This window comes from Melanerpes formicivorus, unplaced genomic scaffold, assembly GCF_026170545.1.
Source record: "Melanerpes formicivorus ecotype bairdi unplaced genomic scaffold, bMelFor1.0.p_v2 SCAF_17, whole genome shotgun sequence".
NCBI classification, from domain to species: Eukaryota; Metazoa; Chordata; class Aves; order Piciformes; family Picidae; genus Melanerpes; species Melanerpes formicivorus.
In genome coordinates this window covers 7,282,647-7,308,406 of record NW_027142369.1, presented here as the reverse complement: position 1 = coordinate 7,308,406, position 25,760 = coordinate 7,282,647, and the positions used below count along the sequence as shown (strand labels likewise).

Here is a 25,760-nt window from a genome sequence, read left to right as displayed (position 1 = left end):
AAAGATAATTATTTTTTTTCCTTAATTCCTTCCATATAAGCTATTATCAGGCCAATGGCAAAAGAGCATGTTACTCCTTGATATGACTTTCCTAGCTCCTGGATCAGGAGTCCCTCTGTTCCTGCCATTGCTTATCTAGAAGCATCCAGAAGTTCCATACCCTCCCCTGTTTAATTCCCCTGAATGGATCTCCTTCTTGCAAAACTCTGTACAGACTTTACAGTTTAGCCTCACATTTCACAGTGACATCTGTTCTGGGGACACAGACATTTACACCAACAGAAATATGCAGAGAAGTAACAAACTATTTTTCCCTCTCTGAATTTTCGTAGACATTGCCATCTGGCAGCTATGCCAGTGATACCCATGTGTGCTAATTCACTCTTATTTTCCGTTGTATCCAACAGGAGAGATTTGTGTTTTCCAAGAGTCTCTGTTTCTGGTGGAAATGACCTAAGGGAAATTTTCAAAGGGTTAGGTGTGACTAATGCACTCATTAACCATGATGATCTACCTTGAATTGCTGAGAACCTGAACGATTTGAGATTTGTGGACAAAAATTCATTTGTGGGTCTGATGCAATCCTAAGACTTCTTAAGCTTGCCTAGGAAAAGGCTTGGACCAGGCTCAAAGAAGCTGGTGCCTTGAGCATGATGAGCAGGGACAGCAGCAAATTTTCAGTCTTTCCCTGACGTACTGAATATTGCTGCATGACCTGGGAGAAAACAGAGGAATCACTGCAGAGGCTCTGCTGTTCCCAACGGTTCCTCCCTGAAAACAGTGGCATCCTTCAGATGGTTAGCCAAGCATTAGGGCTGCGTTAAAAAATTCATACTATCTATGAAGGCAGGCCTAGACTTGAGAAAAATAGCTTGCCTTTGTTAGAGTTAAGCAACAGCATTCTTGCTTCTGCTGAACCTTGGTCATTTTACATAATACTGCAATAATCTTTTTGAGTACTTGCACATATCATGAGAAAAAAAAACCTTCTCGGTGGAAATATGTTCTGAACTCTGCCTCTGTCTTTTAAGAGGTAGTAGTCATATAGCAATAACCATGTTAGGTAAATTCATATGCATAGCTAAATTGTAGATTTACCTGGGGTGAAATTTTGTACATTCAATAGAAATAATTAGTCACTGCTAATGAGGATGAATTCTGTGTATGTCATTCTTAAACAATCTTATAGATAGCTAAATCTGCCTTATTTCTCTCAGCTCTTTCTCTGAGAGGAATCCCAGTGTAAGTCACATATAGTATGTATGTAAATCCTGCCTAGCCTGTGTGCGTGTAGCAAGGTGTTAAGAAGATCTATTCTCTCCAGATGACATTTTGCCATGCTAAACATTGCTCAAAACTTGGTGCTGCCTTGGGTATTTAGTTAACTGGCATCCTTGCATCAGGATATCCCATGCAGGACAGTGGGACAGAGCATTGTTTTTATAAACAGATATTGCTTTGGTGCTATCACAGGTTTCAAGTTGTTCTAATATTCTGGTTTCCAAAGCTCATTTACCAGGGTCATGCCAGGCTACCTTGCAAAGCTCCTATGTGCACAATTTAGTCCGAGCCCAAAAGCAGCAAGGTCCCTGTTTTTTTCTCTCCTTTCAGAGCCCTAGCTGCTGGCATCATTCTGTCTATATGATGGGAAGAGAAACCTACAATGTTTCATTTCCAGAAAATAAGGGCTTACACAGTCTTTGCTTTGCAAATAAATCTTATTTGCTCTGTTTAATATTTACCGATGGGCATTACTTTAATACTACCCAACAAAATGAAGGAGGGGAAAGAAGCACTGTGAAGGACAGGACTGGCACTGTGAGTACTGTATTATACTTTCTTAGAAGTCTTTCATTTCATGTTAACTGTGCTATCTGCCATTTATCACAGATTTAATTCTGGGATTAATCTATTTTGTAAAGTAATTGGAAATTATTTTAGCCTTTGTTTAAATGTTGGAAGCAGCAATCAATCAGTGATCTACCTCCTAGCTATAGTGGCAGGATGACTGGGAGACAAGGTTCAAGATGAATACTCATTAGTAAATACCAAGATGAAGAACAAAACCTTGTATCTGCTCCCAGAGGAGTCAATGTATTTTCAGTGTTTGGGCTACTCCAGGCTGACGTAGGGCTAATGAGAGTAACATCCCTGTACCTCCAGTATGCTTAAAGACTAGGCTACTTGCAGCTAAGTGGCCTGGAAGAGAAATTACTCTCTCTCAAAAGCAGATTTGGTGAATTATGAAAAGAGTTCTTACAAGACCAAAATGAATTACCTCCACTTAAAATGCCTCTTTTGGGTTTTTTTTTCAGCATTGATGTTTTTAGCCACATTTTAGACATGCTGAGCACAGCTCCTCTAATCAACACATATCTCTGGTGTCTCAGCTTGTATCTCTAGTGTTTCATACAGGACAGCCAGTAAAAGGGGAACCCAGAATTAACAACATCCCCTGAAAATTCTGAAGGAAAAACTAAACCTGGCATTAGACACACAGCCTGAGGCAGAAACCCATGCCAGATAGTCTCTATTTTCCTGCAGGCAACTGCCTGCTTTATGTTTTGGAGTTTCTGTCATTTAAGATAACTTAGGTGAGGCATACTGTGAGGAATATTCTTCTCCAGTGTATTCCACTATTCTTTCTCTGAAAAACACAGATGAGAGACTGTGGAGCTATATGACATTTTCTTATGTCAGTTGAAGAAGAGAGGTCATGAAATTATGTATACACAGCCAGGAAGATTCCACTACAGCTTTTCCTAAGCTATTGTGTCTTGGGCTTTGCAAACTTATGGATAATTTATGTGCAATAGATAGAGTCAATAAACTTTCTTGATTTATCCTCAATTTGCTGAATCATGTACAGCAATGTTTTAAAGAAATAGAGTTCTTGAGTTCACAGCTGCTACAACAGTTTAAGAGATTGAATATTTAAATGGGTTTTATCCACACCTCTAACTGACATTGTCTCTTGAAAATCCAAGTCATAACAAAACCATTGGTATTACAGAAATATATCAGCAGAAATTGGGCCCTCTACCAAAGTACTTCCAAAATATGTGGGGGCAAATAGATGAGATCAGCCATGGATCCAAAGGCACTATGGAGTGCAATGAGGCCATGCTAGTCAGAGGGAAGAACTTTTTCAGGCATAGTATCTCACAAAAGCCTATACAACATGGATCTTCCCTGGTGATGCCACATTAATATCTTTCTTTCTTTGCTCATTGGTCAATAACTGAGGGAATCAACTAGAAATTGACTACCCAGGAGACCAGGAAGAAGAGTATTTCTAAATAGAGCAGTAATTCTAAAGACTGATGTCTGAAATAGAATACAAATACTACTTTTACATAGGAAAGATAAAATTCTCTGGGTCTAAAAGTTGCTCTATTCTTTCTTCACAGAACTATTGAGAACAAAAATGAAATCTGCATTGTGTTTGTGTCTGTTGTTTCTTGGACTTCAAGTCCAGGGTCAACATAAGTCCAACCTCAATGAGGAACAGCAGCAACAAAAAAAGCTCCATTCTCTGGAAGACCATTTTAAGGATGAAGGTGAAAACTTGGCTCATGTCAAGATAATTGGCAGCAATGCTGACTTTGCATTTAGGTTTTACAGGCAGGTCAGAGAGGAGGCAGGCAACAAGAATATTTTCTTCTCTCCTTTGAGCATCTCCACTGCCTTTGCAATGCTCTCCCTGGGGGCCAGATCAAACACTCTCAGTCAGCTGCACAAAGGCCTCGTCTTCAACCTTACAGAGGTGGAGGAGCAGGAGATCCATCAGGGATTTCAGCGCATTCTTCAGTTGCTGAACAACCCTCAGCGAGAAGTCCAGTTGAGCCTGGGCAATGCTCTGTTCATAGATGACCGACTGAAATTGCTCCAGAATTTTTTGGATGGTGTCACAAATTTTTATTATTCAGAAGCTATCTCTAGTAACTTCCAAAATCTTCCAGAGGCCACAAAGGAAATCAATAAGTACATAGAAACAAAAACCCATGGGAAAATTGTTGATTTACTCAAGAGTCTTGATGAGGACTCCAAGATGGTTCTGGTTAACTACATTTTCTTTAAAGGTGAGTGACAAACATGGGTAGCAGATACACACATACATTCTGCAAGGGTTATCCAGATGTAAGAAATATAACTTTTTTTACATTGTGAACCTATGCTATCATCTAATTTAAAATACGTCTTTCTACTTTTAAATGACCTATGACAATACTTGAAAGCTAGGCCTAAAGAATAATTTTTTATACAAAAAAAAAAAAAAAAGAAAGAAGAAAGGAAAATAGAAAGAACCAATAAAGTACTGATTAATGTCATAACAATTTTAAACCGGGTTCAGATCTTGAAACATTCAGAAAGGGTGAACATGAGAACTTCTGATTGTTGTTCAATGGCACAGAAGTTTGGCTGTGCAGGATATGGTAAAACATGGATAACATTTTTATGATATATTCCTTACATGAATATAAGCCTGGAGCTTGTATAATGGGAGTCTGTGGAAGTTTTACCATTTTGTATTATCAGGCAAAAGCTCAAGTTTTTAACATGGCAACCCTTAGCTTATTTTTCTCTTGTGTGATCTTTATTACAGCCATTGAAATGATCTAAAGCTTCTTCCCATAGAGACAGAAGAAGCATCCTTAAACTGAGACAGGCTTGTTGCTGCATTTACAGTTCCAATCAAGTATTTGAAACATCAACTAATGTGACACGTCTTTTTTGTCAGCTTATTCAGTTCTATACTCATTCTTTCGTCAAAAGGGTACTGGGAAACACCTTTCAACAAATTGTCCACCAGAGATGATGACTTCTTGTTGGATGACAAGAATTCTGTTAAGGTCAAAATGATGCATCAGAACAAAGTCTTCAATGTCCATAGGGATGAGAAGTTGTCTTGCTGGGTAGTGGAAATCCCGTACAAAGGAAATGCTGCTGCATTGTTTGTTCTGCCTGATGAAGGGGCGATGAAGCAGGTGGAGGATGCTCTGGTAAAAGAAACAGTGTCTAACTGGACACAGTCACTTAGAAAGAGGTAATCTTTTAACTGCTGCTTTGTTTAGTCATCCAGGAAAGTAAAGCTCAGGATGCCACAATGAATTGCTAAGCACAGCTCTGAGGAATAAGCATTGCATTGTTTCATTACATAAGGTAAAGTCTCAGGCACTTTCATACCTAAGGGAAACCCTCTACTCAACTCCCTGAGTCACAGCAAGTGGGAGTGCTACCAGCTATGAAAATCCTGCATATGGCTACATTGCCCTCAGGAATCCGCTTTGAGTAAGAAGAATAAAATAAAATATAATTTACCTTTCTCCCATCTGTATGATGCTTTCCAGACACTCACTTTCATAAATTAGCTCTGTGTCCCTTCACCACTGACCAGACTGGCTGGTGGACTTGTTGGAGCAGGTCTGGAAAGGGTCACAAAAAATGATCAGAGAGAGATGGAACACCTCTCCTGTGAAGACAGGCTCAAAAGAGTGGGGGAAGAAGAGAAAGCTCCAGGGTGACTTTGTTGTACCCTTTCAATATTTAAAGTGGGCTTATGGGAAAGATAGGAATAATCTCTAGCAGAACATGTTGCCGCAGAACATGTTGCCCCAGAACAAGGCATAATGGCTTTAAACTAAAAGAAGGTAGATTTAGACTAGATAAAAAAGGAGAATTTTATTACAATGAGGTTGGTGAACAAACCACTGGGACAGGATACCTAGAAAGGTGAGAGATGCCTCACCTCTTGAAACAGTCAAGGTCAGGCTTGATGGAGCTCTGATCAGCCTGATCTGGTTAGAGATGTCTCTGCTTACTGCAGGGCAGTTGGACTAGATGACCATTTTATGAGTCTGTGCTTCTCTAACATCAGATTTAAAAAGCCAAGCCTTAGATCCACAGCTGTTTGGGATGGCTGTATACCTGCAAGAGCTATTGCATTGAGGGATCTTGCAATAATAAACTTACTATTTTATTTTATTTTTCAAAAGAAAAATCTACCTGGACCTTCCAAAATTCTCCATCTCTGGCTCCTATGATGTTAAGAGCATGTTTGAGAAAATGGGTGTGACAGAGGTGTTCAGTAACCGGGCTGATCTCTCTGGAGTGTCAGAAAATATTCATCTGAAGGTTTCCAGAGTAAGTACGCAAATGAAGATGGCAACCAAGAGATTGGTCTGCCTCATTTACATGCGAGTTTTATATCTGCAAATAGGCTGATGCCATGTCTGGGGAATCACAACTCACTGTTCCTACAGTTTCATTTAAATTGTCTCTCAAGGAGAAAACAGAACTGGAAAAGATAAGAGGAATAATTTCACAAAAAGATGATGTGAAATAATAATGAATGATAAGAGTCATAGTATGAGCTTGGGAATAGCCATTCTTCTCCTATGTGCATACTACTGATTACTGACCACCTCAGAAGTTACGCAAATAGCAGACTTGTGAGGCAGGGATAGCCTCATTTCATAAACGAGAAAGTGGCACACAGATAAGTAAAGTGATATCCCAGAGAATATATGCCCAGTATCATGAGGGAAGTGATCCTTCATCTCTATTCTGTACTTGTGAGATCACTTCTGGAGCACTCTGTAACCCGTTTGGGACTCTCTAGTGGAAGGGATGTGTGGACATACTGGAGCAGAGTGAGCTCAGTGGAAGGTAAGCAAGATGGTTGTGTGGCTGGAGGATGGGATGTAATGAGAACCTGAAACGCTTGGAGCTGTTCAGCTAGCAGAATGGAAGGTGAAGGGACTTTCTTAATGCAGCCTACAGATACTTATTGCAAGGGCTCATAGGAGATGGACCCAGACCCTTCTCGTGAGTGAACACTGACAGGACAATAGATAATGAACACAAGAGAGAAAATGGGAAATTCTCATCAGATATTATGCAAAAAATATCACCATGAAGGTGATCAAAAATTAGGATGGCTTACTTAGAGAGGCTAGGAATATTCCTGAAACCCTGACTGGATGAGATCCTGAGAAACCTTATGTGGTCTCAGAGCTGACACAGTGCAGAGTGGTTGATCACAATAGGACCTCTCTAGAGGTCCTTCAAACTGTATTATTTAATGATTTTGTGGTTCCTCACACTGAATAATACATGTGTAAACACCTGGATTACATATAACAATTGAATAGATGAAGGGTAGCAGGAACTCCTGAGAAGAAATTTCAGAGGCACTATGGACAATGAAGAAAAAATGAAAGACTGACTGAAGACAATGAAATAAGATCACATGAATTCAGAAATATTAATTTGCTATACCTACCATAGAAAAATCTGTAAAGGCAAGTCATATCAGTGGGCTGTGTTGCAGAAAGACATCCTATAAAGCTCGTCTGTCTTTGCAGAAAGATTTATTGGGTTTTTTTGCATACAATGAAATTAATGCAAAATTATTTTTTTCTTCTTCTGTCTTAAAATGTTGTTACTCTGAGAACAAACAGAACAATAAATGTTCCCTGGGCTGCTCAGTCTCTGCAAGCAGCCAATCTTAACTCTGCCAGAGTGGTGGAAAAAACTCCCTGAACTCAGAGAAAACTTTGATTATCTTGGAAAGGCTGGCTCTAAGTATCTTTTTGACACCAGTTCTACATTAATTCTGTGTTTTCTTTGTAAAGCTATCTTCTCACAGTGTTAAAGCAAACAAATCTGTCCCCTGCTGCTTCCCACTCTTCTGTACATAGATTTTAATTTCTTTCTTCCCTTGCAGGCACTTCACAAGGCTGTGGTAGATGTTAGTGAGAACGGCACAGAGGCTGCTGCAGTGACCGTGATAGAAGTAGTGCCAGTGTCTGCAATGTTTCCTCCTCCTCCTCACATCAGATTCAACAGGCCCTTCCTGTTGATGATTACTGACAAAACCACCCGTAGCATCCTCTTCATGGGAAAAATTGTGAACCCAGCTGACAAGGAAGACTAGGCCAGAGCACTTGTACTCTCAAATGCAGCGAAGAGAGCTTGTGCACATCCCAGAGACTTCTTTGCAAAACCAGACTAGAATTCATTCCTAATTAACCAATAACTAAATATTACATGAAGTTTTTCTTCACTTACAAACAGAGTTGGTAACAAGCATGATTGGGCCATGTTTACAAAATCATAGAATCTTAGGATGCATTGGGTTGAAAGGGACTTTTAAAGGTCATCTAGTCCACTCCCCTGCAGTAAGTAGTGGTGTCCCCAGTTAGATCAGGTTGCTCAGGACCCCATCAAGCTTGGCCTTGAATGTCTCCAGGGATGAGGCCTCCAGCACCTCCAGGGACAATTTGTCTCACCATGGTCTTCTTCAAGGGCTGCAAGGGAATCTCTTGTCTGGCACCTGGAGCATCTTCTCCCCACCTTCATCACAGACCCATGCATCTGCAGAGCTGCTTCTCTCGTATTTTTTACCACGCCCTCTCACAGCTCCAGCACAGTGTTTTTTCCCATTTATGTTTTCCCAGAGGTATCATCATCTTGGCTGAGGGGCTCAGCTTTGTCCTGTGGTGGGTTTGTTGGAGCCAGCTGGAACATGCCTGGCACAGGGCAGCCGCAGCTCTACAGCCCCTTGCTGCTAGCACTTCTGCATAGATACTCAATAATCAGATATGCAGTCAGTGGTAGCATTAAAATTCACTAAAGGCAATAACATTTAATGGATGGGTAAAACACTTTGATGGCATTAAAGAACTGTCAGGAGCTGCTATTAGGATCCGTTCAGCATCATCTCAGCATCAGGAACTTGGGCCTCCACTCACTTCACAAATGCAGCCTGAGCTAATTGACAATGCCTCCTCCCAGCATTTCCAATCTCAACTCTGCTTTTCTCCTGTGGAGGGGCTGGAATTAAAACTTTACCTGAGAGGGCCTGAGGGTCCTTGCCACTGCTGGAGGGTTTTGGCTTCTGGCTAGACTACATCAGAAACAATAAATGCTTCTGCCATGGTGGTTTGGTTTGCAAAGTCCTGAGAGGCCATATGGATGAGAGAAAACCATAGTATGCATATTTGCAGTCAGAGGGCTTTCATGTGGGCAAGTACAGACCTTTTCCCAGACCTATGGGTGAAAGAAAACAGCCCCCACACAACCTATTCACACAGACCTACAGACTTGCTTAATGCAAAATATATTCTCAATAATCATCTCTTTGTCTCCAGGTTTGAAATAAAAAAAATCAGCAATGCTTTCAAAGTGCTCTGTGGAAAATCTTAGTCAATCTAACTGATTTTTCTCTCTCGGAAAAATAAAATTAATTGATTCAGCAGTGCTTAAAGGGGTAAAATTCTGTTGCTGGAGCTGAGCCAAGGATTTCAGCTCTGCATAAACTACAGGTCTCTTTATCCACAGCTACTAATACAGCTTGCACAGTCATTGCTCCACTGCTTTGGGAGTGGTGAGGTTTAGGTGAGAAGTTAACTGCACTATTTGGGACAAGTTAGAGGGAAGGTAAAGAACGAATAGGAAATTGTTCAGATTACTTAATTTCTTTCCTCCATCTCTGCCCAATTCTGCAAAATGAAAATGTGGAACAAATCTATTCTTTTTGTTTAGCTGTAAATATGACATATGTAGTAGAAACATTTGTAAAAATTCTTCTTCTTGTCAGAACTGTGGCATTTTCTTATGGGACATAGTGAAAATCCTGTTGGTGCCCTGTGGGTTAAAAGCAGTTATTTGAGGATGGAAAAATAATTTCAGCCAAGAGGACAGTTCCAAGCTATGCTTTTATAACTTCCCTACAACTGTAAATAAGGACAACTGCTTGAAAATAAAATCTAGAATGCAGGCCAATGATTTCTCAAATAAGCAGTTAAAATCAAAGACTTTGTTGAAGATTTACATGGGTTTTGGAAAGGGTCTTAAAGAGTTGGAAGGGAGCAGGAGTGTTGAGCTGACTTGTTCAGGGATTTTATCTCCATAGTGGAGCTAGGGGGAGTATAGCAAAATCACAGTGATTTAACAGAAAAAGTGAAAAATTTATAGAGATGTTTGAAAAGTCTGTGTAAAAGTCAATGCAGTGGTCTGCCTGTAGATACCCTTAACCATCTCTGCCTGAAACTGAAATTCTACCAAGAAGAGAATATATCGCCCTCAGCCAATATCACGTGAGCAGCCCGCAGTGCCTTCACACTTTGGGGGGTAGCATGAAAAGGAGAGAGATGGAAGAGTTAAATCTCCCTGAAGAGGGCAAGAAACTTTTGGCCACACATCAACATCCCAGTCCCCTCACTCTTAAGCTATACTGACCGAAGAGAAAGAAAACTTGGAGGCAGCACATGGATGGACTGCAAATATAATAATAATAATAATAATAATAATAATAATAATAATAATAATAATAATAATAATAATAATAATAATAATATATAAATAATATGCCCCTGTATTATCAAGGGGAGGGCTTTGTCCTCCACCAGCACAGTGCCAGAAGGTAATTAGCTAAAAAAAGCAAGAATATGGATTTTGTTCTTTGGTAGCTACCCTTGTTAACTGAAACATACAATATAGGAATACTGAGCATACAGGATTGACAAGTACCATGACTAAAACTAGACTGTGTTAAATTTACAAAGTTTTGCCTTCATTTTGCATAGATTTTACTGGACAGGTCTCACCATACCTTGATTAATCACCTATCTCTGATACTTTTGATGTCAAGGCCCTGTCTGAGAAAAAGCGGTATTACTGAAATGCTCAGAGACAGCAATGTTGTTGCCATAGTCACAGGAGCCTGACCTGGTACTGCCTATAGTCAGACATCAGTGGAGATGGAGGTTATCAGAACAGTAGTCATATTTTGTATTTCTAGTCTGACCTAGCATGCAGCAAAATTAAAGTTTATGAGTGGCAATAGGGCAGAAAACTGGCATATTTGGAAAGTAATATATTGCATTTCAAAGTTACTGTGAGCTCTCCTGATTTCTCTGAAATGCATATTGAAATAATAACTATAAATAGCCACCAAAGAGAAAGGGTCAGAAAAGGCTCTCATGTTTTGTCCCCGGGTAACCTGGAATTGTATATCAAAAATGTACTACAACATTTTGCTTGGTTGGAGTCTTTTTCTCTTCTCTTCAAGTCCCCTTCTCTGTGGGGTTACAGTACCACCAAGTTTAGTAAGGGGCATCCTTACTAATGATACTAAAGTACCAACTTTACAACTGCCTTGCAAGAAATCTCAGGTACACATGGTTTAACAGAGTTCCATAAGGCTGTGAAGAAGGCCAATGCACTCAGCTTCCTTGATCAGAGAACCAGAGACTGGGACCCCACCTGGCATGAGTTGTTCCTAACAGTACCTGGAGCTCCTTTGTGGAGCCAAGAATTTCTCATGAGTCCTTGGGAAAACTACTGACTTAGTCAATAGCTATTATATGCACAATTAAATGCATTTTCTTACCAGCTATATTTCTTTAAAGATCTGACAGTCTTTTAAAATTGCACCCATCACTAGATCTGTTAATCTTTCCATTGTTAGTCTTCATTTGTAAATCTGTCTTTAGGCAAGTAAATCATTTCTGCCTCAAAATTTGGCATGCCTACATGCTGTGTGGAAATCAGTGGGAGCTGTAGATACATATTGACTGTACTGCTAGTGGGATTGGTTTTAGCATTTCAATATGGCACTGAAAAAAGAAACTGAAATCCACAGCCTCTACCAAATTCAGGAATACAAACTTCTGAAGGGTCTGTGACATTCACTGCACACAGTGCCTTTACACCATTCTTTGCTCAACTCTCATTCAAGAATGAACTGCCTAAAATTGTGCACTATCTATAATTCTGTTCTGTGAGGAACAGTTTGAAACCCTGGACATTCACCTTTAGACCTAAAAAAACCCACAATAGCAGAAGTGCTGTGGCTGTTCAGAAAGTGGTCAAGCTGATGAAGCAGTTCACAATGAAGAAACAGGTCCCTCCCCAAAATAGCAGATGGTATTAGATCAAGTTTGAGATGATGGTCCCCTGAATGTCCCTGTTCCCTCATCTACAGCCCTGCTGAGGTCCACATGTGCATATGGATGAGAAAGGGAGAAAGCAGAATCCATTTTGAACATTATAATTTCCAATCTATCAGGCTGCTTAGTGTAAGGATGTTTGGCAGTTCCATAAGGGTTGGAAGTGGTGTATGAGTTGTGTGAAAGCCCTCTCATAACTTGTAAATTAATTGGATTACACCAACAATTCTAAACTAAAAAAAAAACCCCACAAGCAAACAAAAACCAAACCAAACCAAACTAAACCAAACAAACAAACACCACCAAAACCCCACACTAAAAAAAAAACCTGCATTTTAAATTAAAGTGAAAAATAAAATTGGATGCTGTCACTTTCTCATCTAGGTTCCTATCTCTTGCATTCCCTGTACTATTACAGAATAAAAGTAAATCACATGTAAGCCAAGTATGAGTCAACTCTCTAGCTCAGCCTTTGAACCACATCTTGGAAGGGTTTGTGTGAAGAATTTCAGCAGCACCAAGGAAATAGAAGGATCATTAATGTCTATACATTTCTAAAAATGAAACAGCCTGAACTGGAACTGATGTGAAACACATGCAAAGCCTCTGTGACAACAGTAAAAACTTAGAAACTAACAGTTTAGAAAACAAGCTCTCCTAAAACCGTGGATTTAAGGAAAATCAGTTTCCATTCATTTCACATGTTTGCCTTTCACCAGGGATATTACTAGCTAATAAAACTTTCAGAGCACCAGTAATTATGAGTATTGCTTAACGAATCTGGCCATCCAGTTACAGGGTAGATATTCCAATGCAGAAATAAAATTTCTGTGGTCAAAAAAAAAACCTAAGTAACGATCTAAACTGTGATTTGTTGGATATTTCCTAATCTTTTAGGTTCATTTTCCACTATCTCAAAAGCCTCATGAACAAAGAATTTCATTACAGAATGACTCAGGATCATGTTTGGTTTTTCCTGATGGCAAAATATCAGTTAAAGCAGAGTAATTAGAGTAAGCCTCATGAACACTGAGGCCCCTGCCTGGGTGGTGAAATCCCACAGACACAGTAAATCTCCTGTTGTTTATTACAGAGCGGAAAATAGGAAAATGAAAGAGGCATTGAAGACCCATTGGAATGAAATACTAAATAAACACAGAAAAAAAAATATGTTGGAGTACAAATCTTTATCAGTTGCTATGTTTACATACACTTGAGGCCAGAACAGGCCAGAAATCTATGCCTTCACAGTACAAGTGTGTGCGATCGCTTGATTTTTATACAGTACTAAGGGGGGAAGTGTATTTTTCACTCTTCTTGGAAAACACCCTTTGGCCTCTGAAGGGCTATTTTCTGAGCCCTTATGCTTCTAAAGGTCTGCTCTGAAAAGGAGAAGTGCTCCTTCCTGTCCTGGTTTCATGAGAGAGGGTTGATGATTCTACAATTCTATTATAGACCAGCCATAGTCAGCAGGCTATTAGAAGTTAGGAGTCAGCCAGGGCCCCTTACCCAAGCTGGCACACAGGTGTACCCTAGACCATAAACATCATGCTCAGAATAAAGGGGGAAGTTTGATGAGAATTTGTCCCCTCTTGCCCCAGGTATAATTTGTATACTTTATGTTTGCATTGGTATTTGTCTGTTTCATTAGATCCATTTTTATTTCAACCCTTGAGTCTTCTCTCTTTTACCCAATACCCTTTCTCTGCTGGGGAAGGGTCATCAGATGATAGAGCAAGTGCGCTAGAACTGGCTACAGGGTGCACATAGACCTTTCCCTAGTTTTACTCAGAGGTGGATGACATATATCAGATGGAGGCTTGTTCTTCCCAGGATATTCCTCCTCATGGGTTATGACTTCAAGGTTTGAAATTTCCTCATAGGTGATAACTTCAGTATCTTGCACAGTTGGGAGAAGGGGAAGGGGAAACCATTCTTTTGGCATTTTCCCAGAGCAGTTGCATTGAAGGAGACATCATACCTCAACTGAAATAAAATCATTTCCCTTTCTTCATACTGGACTAGAGCCTGCACACTCCTACTTCAGTGTGAAAAACTTCCCCTACTTAGCTTCTTCAGTACTAAAAGTAGTTTATTGGTGAAATAGCATGTTTATGGGCTCTGTGTTCAAGGGAGACTTCTAAGGAATGATTAGAGAGATTATCTTATTTGTGGACCAGAGGAAACAAAATGCATGCCCATAACATTCTATTGATATATGCTTTTTCACAACAGCCTGGCTGCTGGCTGAAAGTGGCAATGCCAGCTGAGACTCCATCTGGCTTAACATAAGCAAGTGGAAGCTATCAAACCAGGAAGTGTATCAACATGGTGGTCAGGGATGGAAGTCACAGAAGTTATGCAAGGTTAGACACTAACCCAAGGATTATTTATGTCACATTTTTAATACAGCTGAACTCAGAATTGTTCTTGTACATGGATGCATAGACTTCCCAGTCATATAATGAACTCGCTGTCATTAACTGCTCTGTGTTCCTCTGAGTATCTGATATATCTGATCTATATGTGATGATAAGAACCTGTGTTCTTATCAAGTAAGTACCATCCTGACTAACAGTTAACATGCATACTCCTCTGGACTGGTCTTTCTGGACTGGAAATTGAAGCATTTTTACCAAATCTGGCACATAGTTTTACTTCCTGAGAACTCTAGGCTGTTTCCACTAACTTTTACATTCTGCTGAGGCTTTTGTGATACAGGGATCTAAATTTCTAGGCATGTTTTAGAAAGGATACAATCAGAATAAGTAATGTCCAGGGAACTAATCCTCTTCATTTGTCAACTTGTCATTTAAAGGATTCCTACTGAGCCTTAACAAAGGGACATCTCATCATGACGCTATGATGGCAGCTTTGGTCTAAAGGCTTAAATAATCCTAAAGGTGTAAACTAGGGAAAGTTCTTCATGTACTTAGACAGGGAAGAAAATAAAATAGGCACAGTTTGATATTTGTGATCATCTTAGTGTCTACCATTATTCAAAGAATGACACAAAATGACACAAAATATAGTTGGCTTCTACTTTGACTGTAATTATTATAATTTCTCTAGGTTTTAAAATGTAACTGTTTGAGGCACAAAATGTTTACCATGCCTTGACTGAAATATTAAACATATTTATAGCAAACAAACGTGGAGAAGAGGATAAAAGTGACAGCATCAAAGGGAGAGGCTGATTTTTCAAGCATGAGATACAGTTTAGAGAAGATGTTTCAGGAAGAAGTGTTGCATCTGCCACACGAAACCAGCATTATAAGTTGTCAGGATTTCCAGGATTTATGAAAATAAAACAGCTGTACTTGCTATGTCTGAATTTGGAGCCATGCTGCTGTTGGCTTTTATTTAAAGACTTTGTATTAGAACAGCAGAGAAAAGAGAGTATTTTGCTGCAGCCTGCCAGACTCTGTCCAAGAGAATTTGTGTGAAAATCCCATTGTTCTTCATTTCTGGCATGAATCTTAGGAGGCAACAAGAAACAGCAGAACCATTGGGACTCAGGAATGCTCAGTAAGTGGTGGTTTTGCTCTCTCATGCTGGTGTGCATTAGGTATTTGTCTGTGTTCAGACAAGCGCTATTGTCACTACTTGCTTTACAGCTACAGTGATGGCTTTATTTGCTCTGTTTAATGTATAACAATGTGTTCACTGTTTAAGCTTCAAACAGTGTAAAAACAGTGCAAAAAGCAGTAAATGTCAGTTGAACATGATGGGGTGCTTCTGAAAGTGCTGTTGTTGCCATTAGATTTTAGTAGCTGGGGACATTAAACTCATATTAGTTGTCTGTCATAGATTAACCCATTCAATAGATCATTCATGCAATTCTTCTTTATCCAGCTAAGACATCAGATGAGGTTTTTGCTGCTGTCCAAATGACTTTGGATGAAACTTTCAAGGAAACATCAATGGGGCAAATATAGATCACTGAGAACAAGTTACAGAAAGCTGCAGGAATTTTAGGAAAAAACAGTTCTTATCATTAGTAGATAACTACAGGGATGACAAGTCTGTGTACTTCAGCACATAGATCCCATCAGAGCAGAGACCTCATAGCAAGGAATAAACCCAGGGAGTCTCATAGAGAAATTCTGTAGAGAGAATCAGGAGGCTCAAAAGCAAATCTGCAGCCCAAAGCGGACATCCTACTTCTGGGTATTGGTGGGGTCAGAAGGCAGGGATCTGAGTACCATGAAAGGATTAGTGACAATGGGGAGAATCAATATGAGGGCCTTTTCTGTGCAAGTGACTGAAGAGGTAAGGGGGAAGATAAGGTAAACAGGCCATTAAGAAGATTAGAAAGAAGTGGTGCTGAAAGCATGCTGAAGATGACAACACAGGATAGCAGCAGGACTTGGCCATTTGGAAAATACAGGCAGATTCTCATATCCCATGCTACTTGCATGACCCAGAGAAGTGAATGGTCCCAGAGGAAAGTGAGCACAGTTCTTCTTCAGTGTGCTGTGGCCAGGCCCCATGATGCAGCCCCATGTCAGTCCCTTTCTGACCACCACAGAAAGCAGAAAGAGCAACATTCCCAAATGAAAGTGGAAAAGATCCACAGCCAATGCCCATCACTTACCCTGCTGACATAGTAGTAGACAATAGCGATGAACAGCAGCTACTGTCCCCCAAAGATAAAAAGATCCTGGGTAGGGAATTGGCGGGTCTCATCGACAGGGCTTTAAACTAGTTTCGAAGGGGGAAGGGGCTGAAAAGAGTCCTCTCAGACAAGAGTCTGGGGGCGACAAGCTAGAGTCGGAGGTGAAACCAGCAGCCCAGCTGAAGTGCATGTACACTAATGCACGAAGCATGGGTAACAAACAGGAGGAGCTGGAAGCCTTGATGCAGCAGGAAAATTATGATATAGTTGCCATCACAGAGACGTGGTGGGACGACTCACACGACTGGAGCGCTGCAATTGACGGTTACAAGCTCTTCAGGAGAGACAGGCGAGGAAGAAGGGGTGGAGGGGTAGCCCTTTACATCAGGAAGGCACTAGATGCCATTGAGATGGAGACTAGGGACGATCAGGTTGAATGCTTGTGGATAAGAATTAGAGGGAAGACCAGCAGGGCAGACACCCTGGTTGGAGTCTGTTATAGACCACCCAACCAGGAGGAAGATGTTGATGAAGCATTCTATAGGCAGCTTAGGGCTGTCTCAAGATCTCCGGACCTTGTTCTCATGGGCGACTTCAACCTGCCTGACATCTGCTGGGAACTCAACACGGCAGAGAGGAGACAGTCTAGAAGGTTCTTAGAATGCATGGAGGACAGCTTCTTATCCAGGTGCTGCGAGAGCCTACCAGGGGCAAGGCTATGCTTGACCTCCTCTTCACCAACAGGGAAGGACTGGTGGGCGATGTGGTGGTTGGAGGGTGTTTGGGGTCCAGTGACCACGAGATAATTGAATTCTCGGTTTTTGGTCAAGCTAAGAGGGGCGGCAAGAAGACCTCCACTCTGGACTTCCGGAGGGCAGACTTCAGGTTACTCAAGGAACTAATTCAGAGGGTTCCTTGGGATAAAGCCCTTAAAAACAAAGGGGTCCAGGAGAGCTGGACCTACTTCAATGAAGAATTGTTGAAGGCTCAGGGACAGGCTGTGCCAATGTGCCGGAAGATGAGCCGCCGGGGCAGACGGCCAGCCTGGATGGTTCATGAACTTTTAATGGAACTGAGGGAAAAAAAGAAGGTGTATCACCTTTGGAAGCGAGGGGAGGCAACCCACAGAATGTTTAAGGATGTTGCTAGGTCTTGTAGGAAGAGAATTAGGGAGGCAAAAGCACACTTGGAGCTTAAACTGGCCTCTACTGTGAAGGACAACAAAAAGTCCTTCTATAAATACATTAATAGTAAGAGGAAGGGGAAGGAAAACCTCCACTCCTTGGTGGATACGGAGGGGAACATTGTAACCAAGGATAAGGAAAAGGCAGAGATACTTAACACCTTCTTTGCCTCAATTTTTACTAGAAGGGCAGAACGTCTTCCTGACAGCTGGCCTGCAGAGCTAGCAGAAGGAGCCAGGGAGCTGCACAGTTTCCCTATATTCCATGAGGCGGTGGTTGGAACTCTCCTTAGCAGCCTAGATCCCCACAAGTCCATGGGACCAGATGGGATTCATCCTAGGGTGCTGAGAGAGCTGGCAGATGAGCTGGCCAAGCCACTCTCCATAATTTTCCAGCAGTCCTGGCTCACTGGCGAGGTCCCAGAGGACTGGAAGCTGGCCAACGTGGTGCCCATCCATAAGAAGGGCCGGTTGGATGAGCCAGGGAATTACCGGCCTGTCAGCCTGACCTCAGTGCCAGGCAAGATCATGGAACAGGTCATCCTGAGTGCAATAACACAACACTTACAGGATGGCCAAGGGATCAGACCTAGCCAGCATGGATTTAGGAAGGGCAGGTCCTGCCTGACCAACCTGATCTCCTTCTACGATCAGGTGACCTGCCTGGTGGATGTGGGGAGGCCTGTTGATGTAGTCTACCTGGACCTCAGCAAGGCCTTTGACACCGTCCCCCATAGCAAACTGCTGGCCAAGCTGTCAGCCCATGGCTTGGACGGGAGCACACTGCGATGGGTTAGGAACTGGCTGGAGGGCTGAGCCCAGAGAGTGGTGGTGAATGGTGCCACATCCAGCTGGCAGCCAGTCACTAGTGGTGTGCCCCAAGGATCAGTGCTGGGCCCTGTGCTCTTTAACATCTTTATTGATGATCTGGATGAGGGCATTGAGTCCATCATCAGTAAATTTGCTGATGACACCAAGCTGGGGGCAAGAGTTGATCTGCTGGAGGGTAGAGAGGCTCTGCAGAGAGACCTCGACAGGCTGGACAGATGGGCAGAATCCAACGGCATGAGATTTAACACATCCAAATGCCGGGTTCTGCACATTGGCCACAACAACCCCATGCAGTGCTACAGGCTGGGGTCAGAGTGGCTAGAGAGCAGCCAGGCAGAGAGGGACCTGGGGGTGCTGGTTGATGGTAGGCTTAACATGAGCCTGCAGTGTGCCCAGGGAGCCAAGAGGGCCAATGGCATCCTGGCCTGCATTAAGAACAATGTGGCCAGCAGGAGCAGGGAGGTCATTCTGCCCCTGTACACTGCACTGGTTAGGCCACACCTCGAGTACTGTGTCCAGTTCTGGGCCCCTCAGTTTAGGAAGGATGTTGACTTGCTGGAACGAGTCCAGAGAAGAGCAACAAAGTTGGTGAGGGGTTTGGAACACAAGCCCTATGAGGAGAGGCTGAGGGAGCTGGGGCTGCTTAGCCTGGAGAAGAGGAGACTCAGGGGTGACCTTATCACTCTCTACAACTACCTGAAGGGAGTTTGTAGACAGGCTGATGATGGTCTCTTCTCCCAGGCAGCCAGTACCAGAACAAGAGGACACAGTCTCAGGCTGCGCCAGGGGAGGTTCAGGTTGGATGTTAGGAAGAAGTTCTATACAGAAAGAGTGATTGCGCTATGGAATGGGTTGCCCAGGGAGGTGGTGGAGTCGCTGTCATTGAAGGTGTTCAGAAGGAGACTTGATGGGGTGCTTGGTGCCATGGGTTAGCTGTTTGGGTGGGTTGGATTGGTTGATGGGTTGGACACGATGATCTGATGGAAGGTCTCTTCCAACCTGGTTTGGTTTATTCTAATAAAGGTTTATTCTAATACTTCAGGTGTTCATACACTAAAATACTCTAGACAAAGTTGCTGCCTCTTAGTTCCTATTGCTTATGGTTTGCCTTATGTATAGGCAAAATAGAAAACAGTGTAGGAAGGCTAAATAGCATCACTAAAAGACATTCATGCTGCTATCTGTACTGATCATGATAAATGCCTGGCTATTGGATTGCCACATAAGAAGGTGCCAGGAGTCCAACATGCTTTTACTACTAGGGTGAGTCAGCACTCCATGAACTACAGTCCCACTGGTTCTTCTCTCTCTCTACTGTTCACAGCTCATAAACTGAAGGAGCACTACCAGCTGGTCATTATTATTAAGAAGTAGGGATCTTAAACAAAGTGTTCTGTTTCAGGTCTAAGGAATAAAAAGAATCTATAAAGGATGTGCTTTAGAGACCTGTAGATTGCAAAATGCATTTATCATCTCATGACCTATCTGAAGTTTCTTATTGGTTTTCTTCCATACAAATTCTCTTTTTGATGCTGACCAGAACTGCAGTCTTCTGCAGTTTTTGCAAAGTTGAATTCAATGTATTGAGCAAATAATTTTACATTTCACCTTTCTAGATCACCCTTTTCATATACTATCAAAGAGACACGGGGCCTCCTCTGACTGACTGAGTTGCCTGATTTCCATCTCAGACCTGGGACCAGATGCTCTCTCACAGCCATCAAAAAACCCAGAAAAAAACAAAACACAACACCAAACCCCAAACAAAACAAAAAACCTCCAACAAGTTTCTTAAGAGCAATGATATTTATATTATTTCATAGAAGTTGATTACCAGAATTTTCCATGCAGAATTTCTGTCATCTCTTCCTTGTGCATTCATGTCATTAGGGAGTTTATTTCACCAGAAGTAGGGCTCAGCTGCTGCTGAAGAGAGTGTGCGTGGGATGGAAGCCTTCCCTTTTGGAGGCAAGTTGAAGCCTGTTCATAGCCCTCTGCACCCTTTCCTAATCCCCACCAGTCTCACCCCCAGATCTGCTCCCAAGTGAATGAAACACCATGCCAGCCTGGTGCTAACAACCAGTTTCAAATTTGCCCTTTGGATGAAAGACATCATCAGAAAGCCACTTCTCAATTTCTCAGCAAATGTGCAGAAGCAATCAGCATGTTTTGTCTGACCACAGCTGAAAACAGCACATTACTGAGCTGGGATAGGTATTACAAGTGTCAGACAAAATTTGAAAGAAGTTCTTAAAAATACTTTTCCTGTTCAGAAACTGTCAAAACTAAACACTTTAAATTTTCCTCCAAAAACTATCTGGGGAGAAACTACTCAGTAGATTCAGCAAAAGTTTCAGGAATTCCTCTAAGCAACACAACACAACATGTTTGGTTGAAGATGAGTTTTGACAGGAGCATTTCACCCTGTCAGAAGCTCTTCTCTCTTTGCAATGCAGTTGACCTCCCTGTAAGTGGAAAGTCCCTCATTATATGTAAGAAGCATAGGCAAGGTCTAGGTTATTTGCTGTTCCTCAGGAATGACTATCTGTCTTTGATCTGGTTAATGTTTATGGTATAGTCTGGGTTTATAACACCGTTCAACAGCAGAAGGAATATGAAAAACAGAACAGACTCACAGACCTTTGCTGTTCTGACCTCCCTATGCATTGGAAATAATTGACTAGAGCTGGAGTAAAAGTCTACAACAAATGGCTAGATTTAGAAGCTTGTGCTCAGACACCTCTGGAGTCCCGAGTTTCCACAAACTGAAACCTTCAGGGGCCTAAAGGGGCCATCGGTAGCAGTACCTATCTGTTCCTTTTAGCTTGCAATCTCTGATTACCTTCTGGACCACCATCCCCAATAGCTGGGTGAGTTTCTGAGCTGCCACAAAGAAAGGCAGAAATTATAATAACAGGAAGCTTAATAAAATCACACAAGTCATCTCATATAAGCAAAACAAAGGTTCACAATTACAGTAGGCATGAAAACACACTTTTACTGAATAAAAGATATTTCAGGCCATTCCTCTTCATGAGAAGACATGGGCTAACTCTTGCCTGCTAGTATCAGTGCACACTGTGCACTCTTTGGCCAGATTGTGCTGGATGATTGCCCAGGTTACTCACGGTGATGGTCAAGACCAGCTAGGTTTGTTTGCTGTGATCACCATCTTGTAGATAGGAGCAAACAAAATACAATCAGTGTCAACTAAAATCAGAGCTAGATGAATGCTGAATTTGCACAACTGTCTATTTAGGCATTAGGAAACACAGAATTTAAGTAGCGCTGACAAATGTGTGTCAAGAACCCCTGTGCAGATGTTGTGTTACTATCATTGCATTTTCTTTTGGGGAGGCACTTTATTTTCATTTCAGAAAAGTGCTGGATATTTCTTATCTGAAGTACAAGAATGTCTGTGGTCTTATCTCAAGCACAAGAATGTGAGTTCTCTGTTTTGTTTTTCTGGCTTGTTTGTTGGTGTTTTGGTTTGGTTTTTTTCATCTTCTATTGACACAATTTAAAGTCACAACTTAGGGTAATGTTGAAAGGGAAAAAAAAAGTCATGAATAGCTCAGGCACCTGGTAATATAGCAGGGGAATATACAAATGGCAGGAAAAGCTGAACAGAAGCACAAGAAGCATTTTTCCTCAGGTCTGGCAAGGCACCTAGCCAGAAGGATCCCTTTTAAATAGAGGGAGATGAATTTGCTCTCTCACAACAGGACCACAGCAAATAGAGGGTAGCAACATCATGTCAGTAGCAAATCCTTCCTGAGCTCCCTGACCTGCAGCAATGTGTGAGCTGAGAAATTTGGGGGTATCTGTAATGCTCTTTGGCTTCATGAGCTCTCTCACTGCCACAATCCCTCCTGCACAGTAGCTCAGGTGCAGATGATCATCACACAGATACAGATCAGCCTGACAATACACAGCATGTAAGTCAAACACTAATTTCTGAAACACTTTCTTCTTCCCATTAACATTTCCACTGCTTTTGCAGTGTTAGTGTTGGGTAACAGATCTGCCATGCTGATCAGAACACAAAAAGGCTTTTTGTTTAATTTGCCAGAGAGCTGAGGAAAAGGAGAGAGGCATGAGATTGTGTCATCTCATTAAATTGCTAAGTTATTCATAAAATGTCCTCATAAAATTAAATATGGGAAATATCATGTTCACAGATAAGTGACTTCAACTGTTACAGATGTGAAAGCTGATTATGAAGCAGATGACTTCTCTCATGACCTTTAGCACTTCATCAAAACTGAGCAGTAGAACAGCAGCTGTAAAAACCAGAAAATATGTGAGAAAATTACTGGTTTTGATCCTGCAGACAAGGCAAAAATTCTTGCCAACATCATTTTTCTCAGCTGTAAAAAGCACAATGCACAAATAGTAGGTGCAGCCCTGCCAGGGCTCACTCAGTGATGTCACCCAGCACCCCCTGGATTGTGCTCAGCCACCTCTGGGGTCCCAAGGAAATCCTATGGACACAATGTGATACTAATGCCCACGAAGGAGCACATGCTGTAGGCAAAGACTCCAGCTCAGAGACAAGTTGGAGGAAAGTAACTTCCAGTATCTCATGGCCCTGTCTGACCCAGCACTTGGAGCCCCTTATGCAGAGCCAGAAGAATGGCGAGGCCTCTCAAAATCAGGGAAGTTTGATGTGATATAAACTCCAGAGATACCATGCTGAGGCTTTCCAGAGAGAGGGACCATGCAGTTTTCAGCTGCAACACAGTGAATACTGATGAGCATTTATGAACTCAAGTGCAGTAACTCTCTGACAAGTGGGAATCAAAAGGAGGTTTGCAAGAAAACGTTAAAAAATTGTATTGGCCAATATTATTATTTGCAGAAATAATAGTGGAAATGTTATATTAAAAAAAAATAAATCTTAATTTTAAAGCATACAAGTATAAATTCTCTGGGCCTTCCTCTATGGTTGCCTTCCTGAGGAAAAGCTAGAGGTTTTTTCATGCCACCTGTTAAAGCACAAATGAAAAGAGGGGACAGAAATAACTGTCCAGAGAAAAATCTGAGCCACAGGAAAAAACAATTTCACAAGTACCCTTTCAGTTGCACCTTTCTCTATTGTTATTTTAGATGGGGATAAAGCACTGAATTGTGAACCATAACATACTTTTTCTTAGCCTAGAGGATTAAGCAATAAAGAAATCACAGCCAGTCAGAAATACTGTATTCTTTCAGGAAGGAATAACAGGCTCTGTGGACAACAGAGCCCTGGGGCAGCAGGTGGCTCCCCTCTGGGTGAAGTTGGATGGGTTGATGCCCTCCAGGAGCTCCCAGCATGCCTTGTTCAGTGTTGAGAATAAAAAGCATCTTCCTTAAAAAAAAAAAAAAAGTTAGGGAATTATAGGCCACTCAGCCCAATTCTAGATTTTTGGAGAGGTGCTGGAAATATTAGTAAAGCATCTAGAAAATAACATGATAAATAACAAGGGGGGCGGGGAGGAAGGGCCGGATGACAAAATGAAAATGTTTTTGTCAACCACATCAGACCATTCTAATCCCCTCAAATGGCAGAGGGACAAGCCTTGTCATTAAGAAGTAGCTGACTTCAAGCATAGCTTAGCTAAGCAATAGCTGGGTTATATTTAGGTTTAGCAAGGCCTATTGTCTTAAATGGCATATTCTTACATAAGGTACCGAAATATGCCTTGCAAGATTGGTGCGAGATTAGAAACTATTTTCAACAGTTGCAGTGATCCAACATTAAGGAGAAACAGAGTTTCCTGGGTGGGGTGTTCTGAATATAGAGTGATATGGTATTTTCATTATCATTGGTGAGAAGACACGAGGTAAGAGCAGACACCAGAAGGGGGAGGCAGAGCGCAGCCCAGGGGCAGGATGCAGCAGCCGGGTACAAGAGCTCAGTTTTGCCTTTGAAGAAATGTCACATCAAATCGTATCAGCAGAGCACGACTTCCCTCCCCGGCCAAAAAAGTACAGCATGGCCACCTTCACCCTGGCATTTCCCCACTGTAGGAGTTTGCAGTTAATGTGCTCTGTCAGGGCTCCTGGACAATGGCAGCCAAGAATCCCACATTTTATTACTTGCAGTATCCCCTGCTGGCTGTTTCTGAGGTGTCTGAGTATGTGATAGTTACTACAGATGGTGGATGGGACAAAGAATAAGATTCTGGAGGAAGAAAAGACAATGCAAATGTTGGAGCAATCAGCCTAACACACAGGTGATAGTAGACTGCTGGAGTTTAAAACCAAGGTAAATAGAAAAGTAATTGTCAGTCTGCTGGGTATTTCTGTGAGTGGACAGCCTCCAATTTCCTACCCATTTCAAAAAGATCTAAAGGCATCTTGGCAGAAGTTATGTGCTTTTAAGGAGGGATTTGAAAGAAGAAAGCATTTCCACGGGGCATATGCCAAAACTGGTAACACTCAGGCAGTTTGCAATCTCTTATGGATCATCTGTCTCAGGGGAGAGTAAGAGGTGTGCAGGCATTTTAAACCTACAGAAACCTAGGGCTTTCCTTTGGTGAAGTGACCAACTTTATCAAAATAAAGATCTAGCACTGATTATGTTCAGACCACATAATTTTAGAGCACAGAAGCAAAAAGTTCACTGAGCTGTCCTCTTCTTTCTCCAGAGGGAACAACTGAAGACAGACGCAGAGAGGAAACAAATTTTCCCAGATAAAAGGTAAAGAACTGTTAACACTTGTTTTCAGACACACTCATGTATTGCTTATTCATGGCACAAGAAAGCAGACCACATGTCTACTGAGATAATTTTTTAAAAAAGAGAGAAAAAACAAAAACAAACAAACCAAAAAACCCACCACCACACAAAACAAACAAACCTGCAAACCTTCCAAAACACATCAGCATGCATTTGATTGTTTTCCAGTCTCTGTCCTTTGCTATTCGATTTTGTCAATAGAGACAGCTCTCCCCACTGCAATTACACAAGTCCATCTTTGGAGAAGTTTCATCTTGACCTGAGGCTAGACAGCAAAGAATCAGATCTGTTGAGACAATTGCAGGAATCTGTGCCTCTTTCATCTCTAAAGAAGTAAAGGCAGTTAAATCACAACTGCTTGAATGCCCTACTAAGGGCACATCAGAAAAATTATCATATTAATGGAGATAGGTGAAGGAAACCGACAGTATCAAATGTTTCCTTGGC

The 25,760-nt window shown here is 41.7% G+C and overlaps 1 protein-coding gene across 1 annotated transcript in view; it reads left to right on the top strand.

Moving 5' to 3' along the window:
* The first annotated feature begins 1,737 nt into the window (after positions 1-1,737).
* The window catches only part of LOC137446493 (uncharacterized), a 39,051-nt gene continuing 15,028 nt past the window's right edge, over positions 1,738-25,760 (top strand). Inside the window, exons 1-5 of the mRNA XM_068149161.1 lie at positions 1,738-1,818; positions 3,411-4,082; positions 4,777-5,047; positions 5,997-6,144; positions 7,730-7,936. Of these exons, the coding sequence (XP_068005262.1) occupies positions 3,428-4,082; positions 4,777-5,047; positions 5,997-6,144; positions 7,730-7,936 (1,281 nt within the window). The 5' untranslated portion in view covers positions 1,738-1,818; positions 3,411-3,427. The remainder of the gene's footprint in view (positions 1,819-3,410; positions 4,083-4,776; positions 5,048-5,996; positions 6,145-7,729; positions 7,937-25,760) is intronic.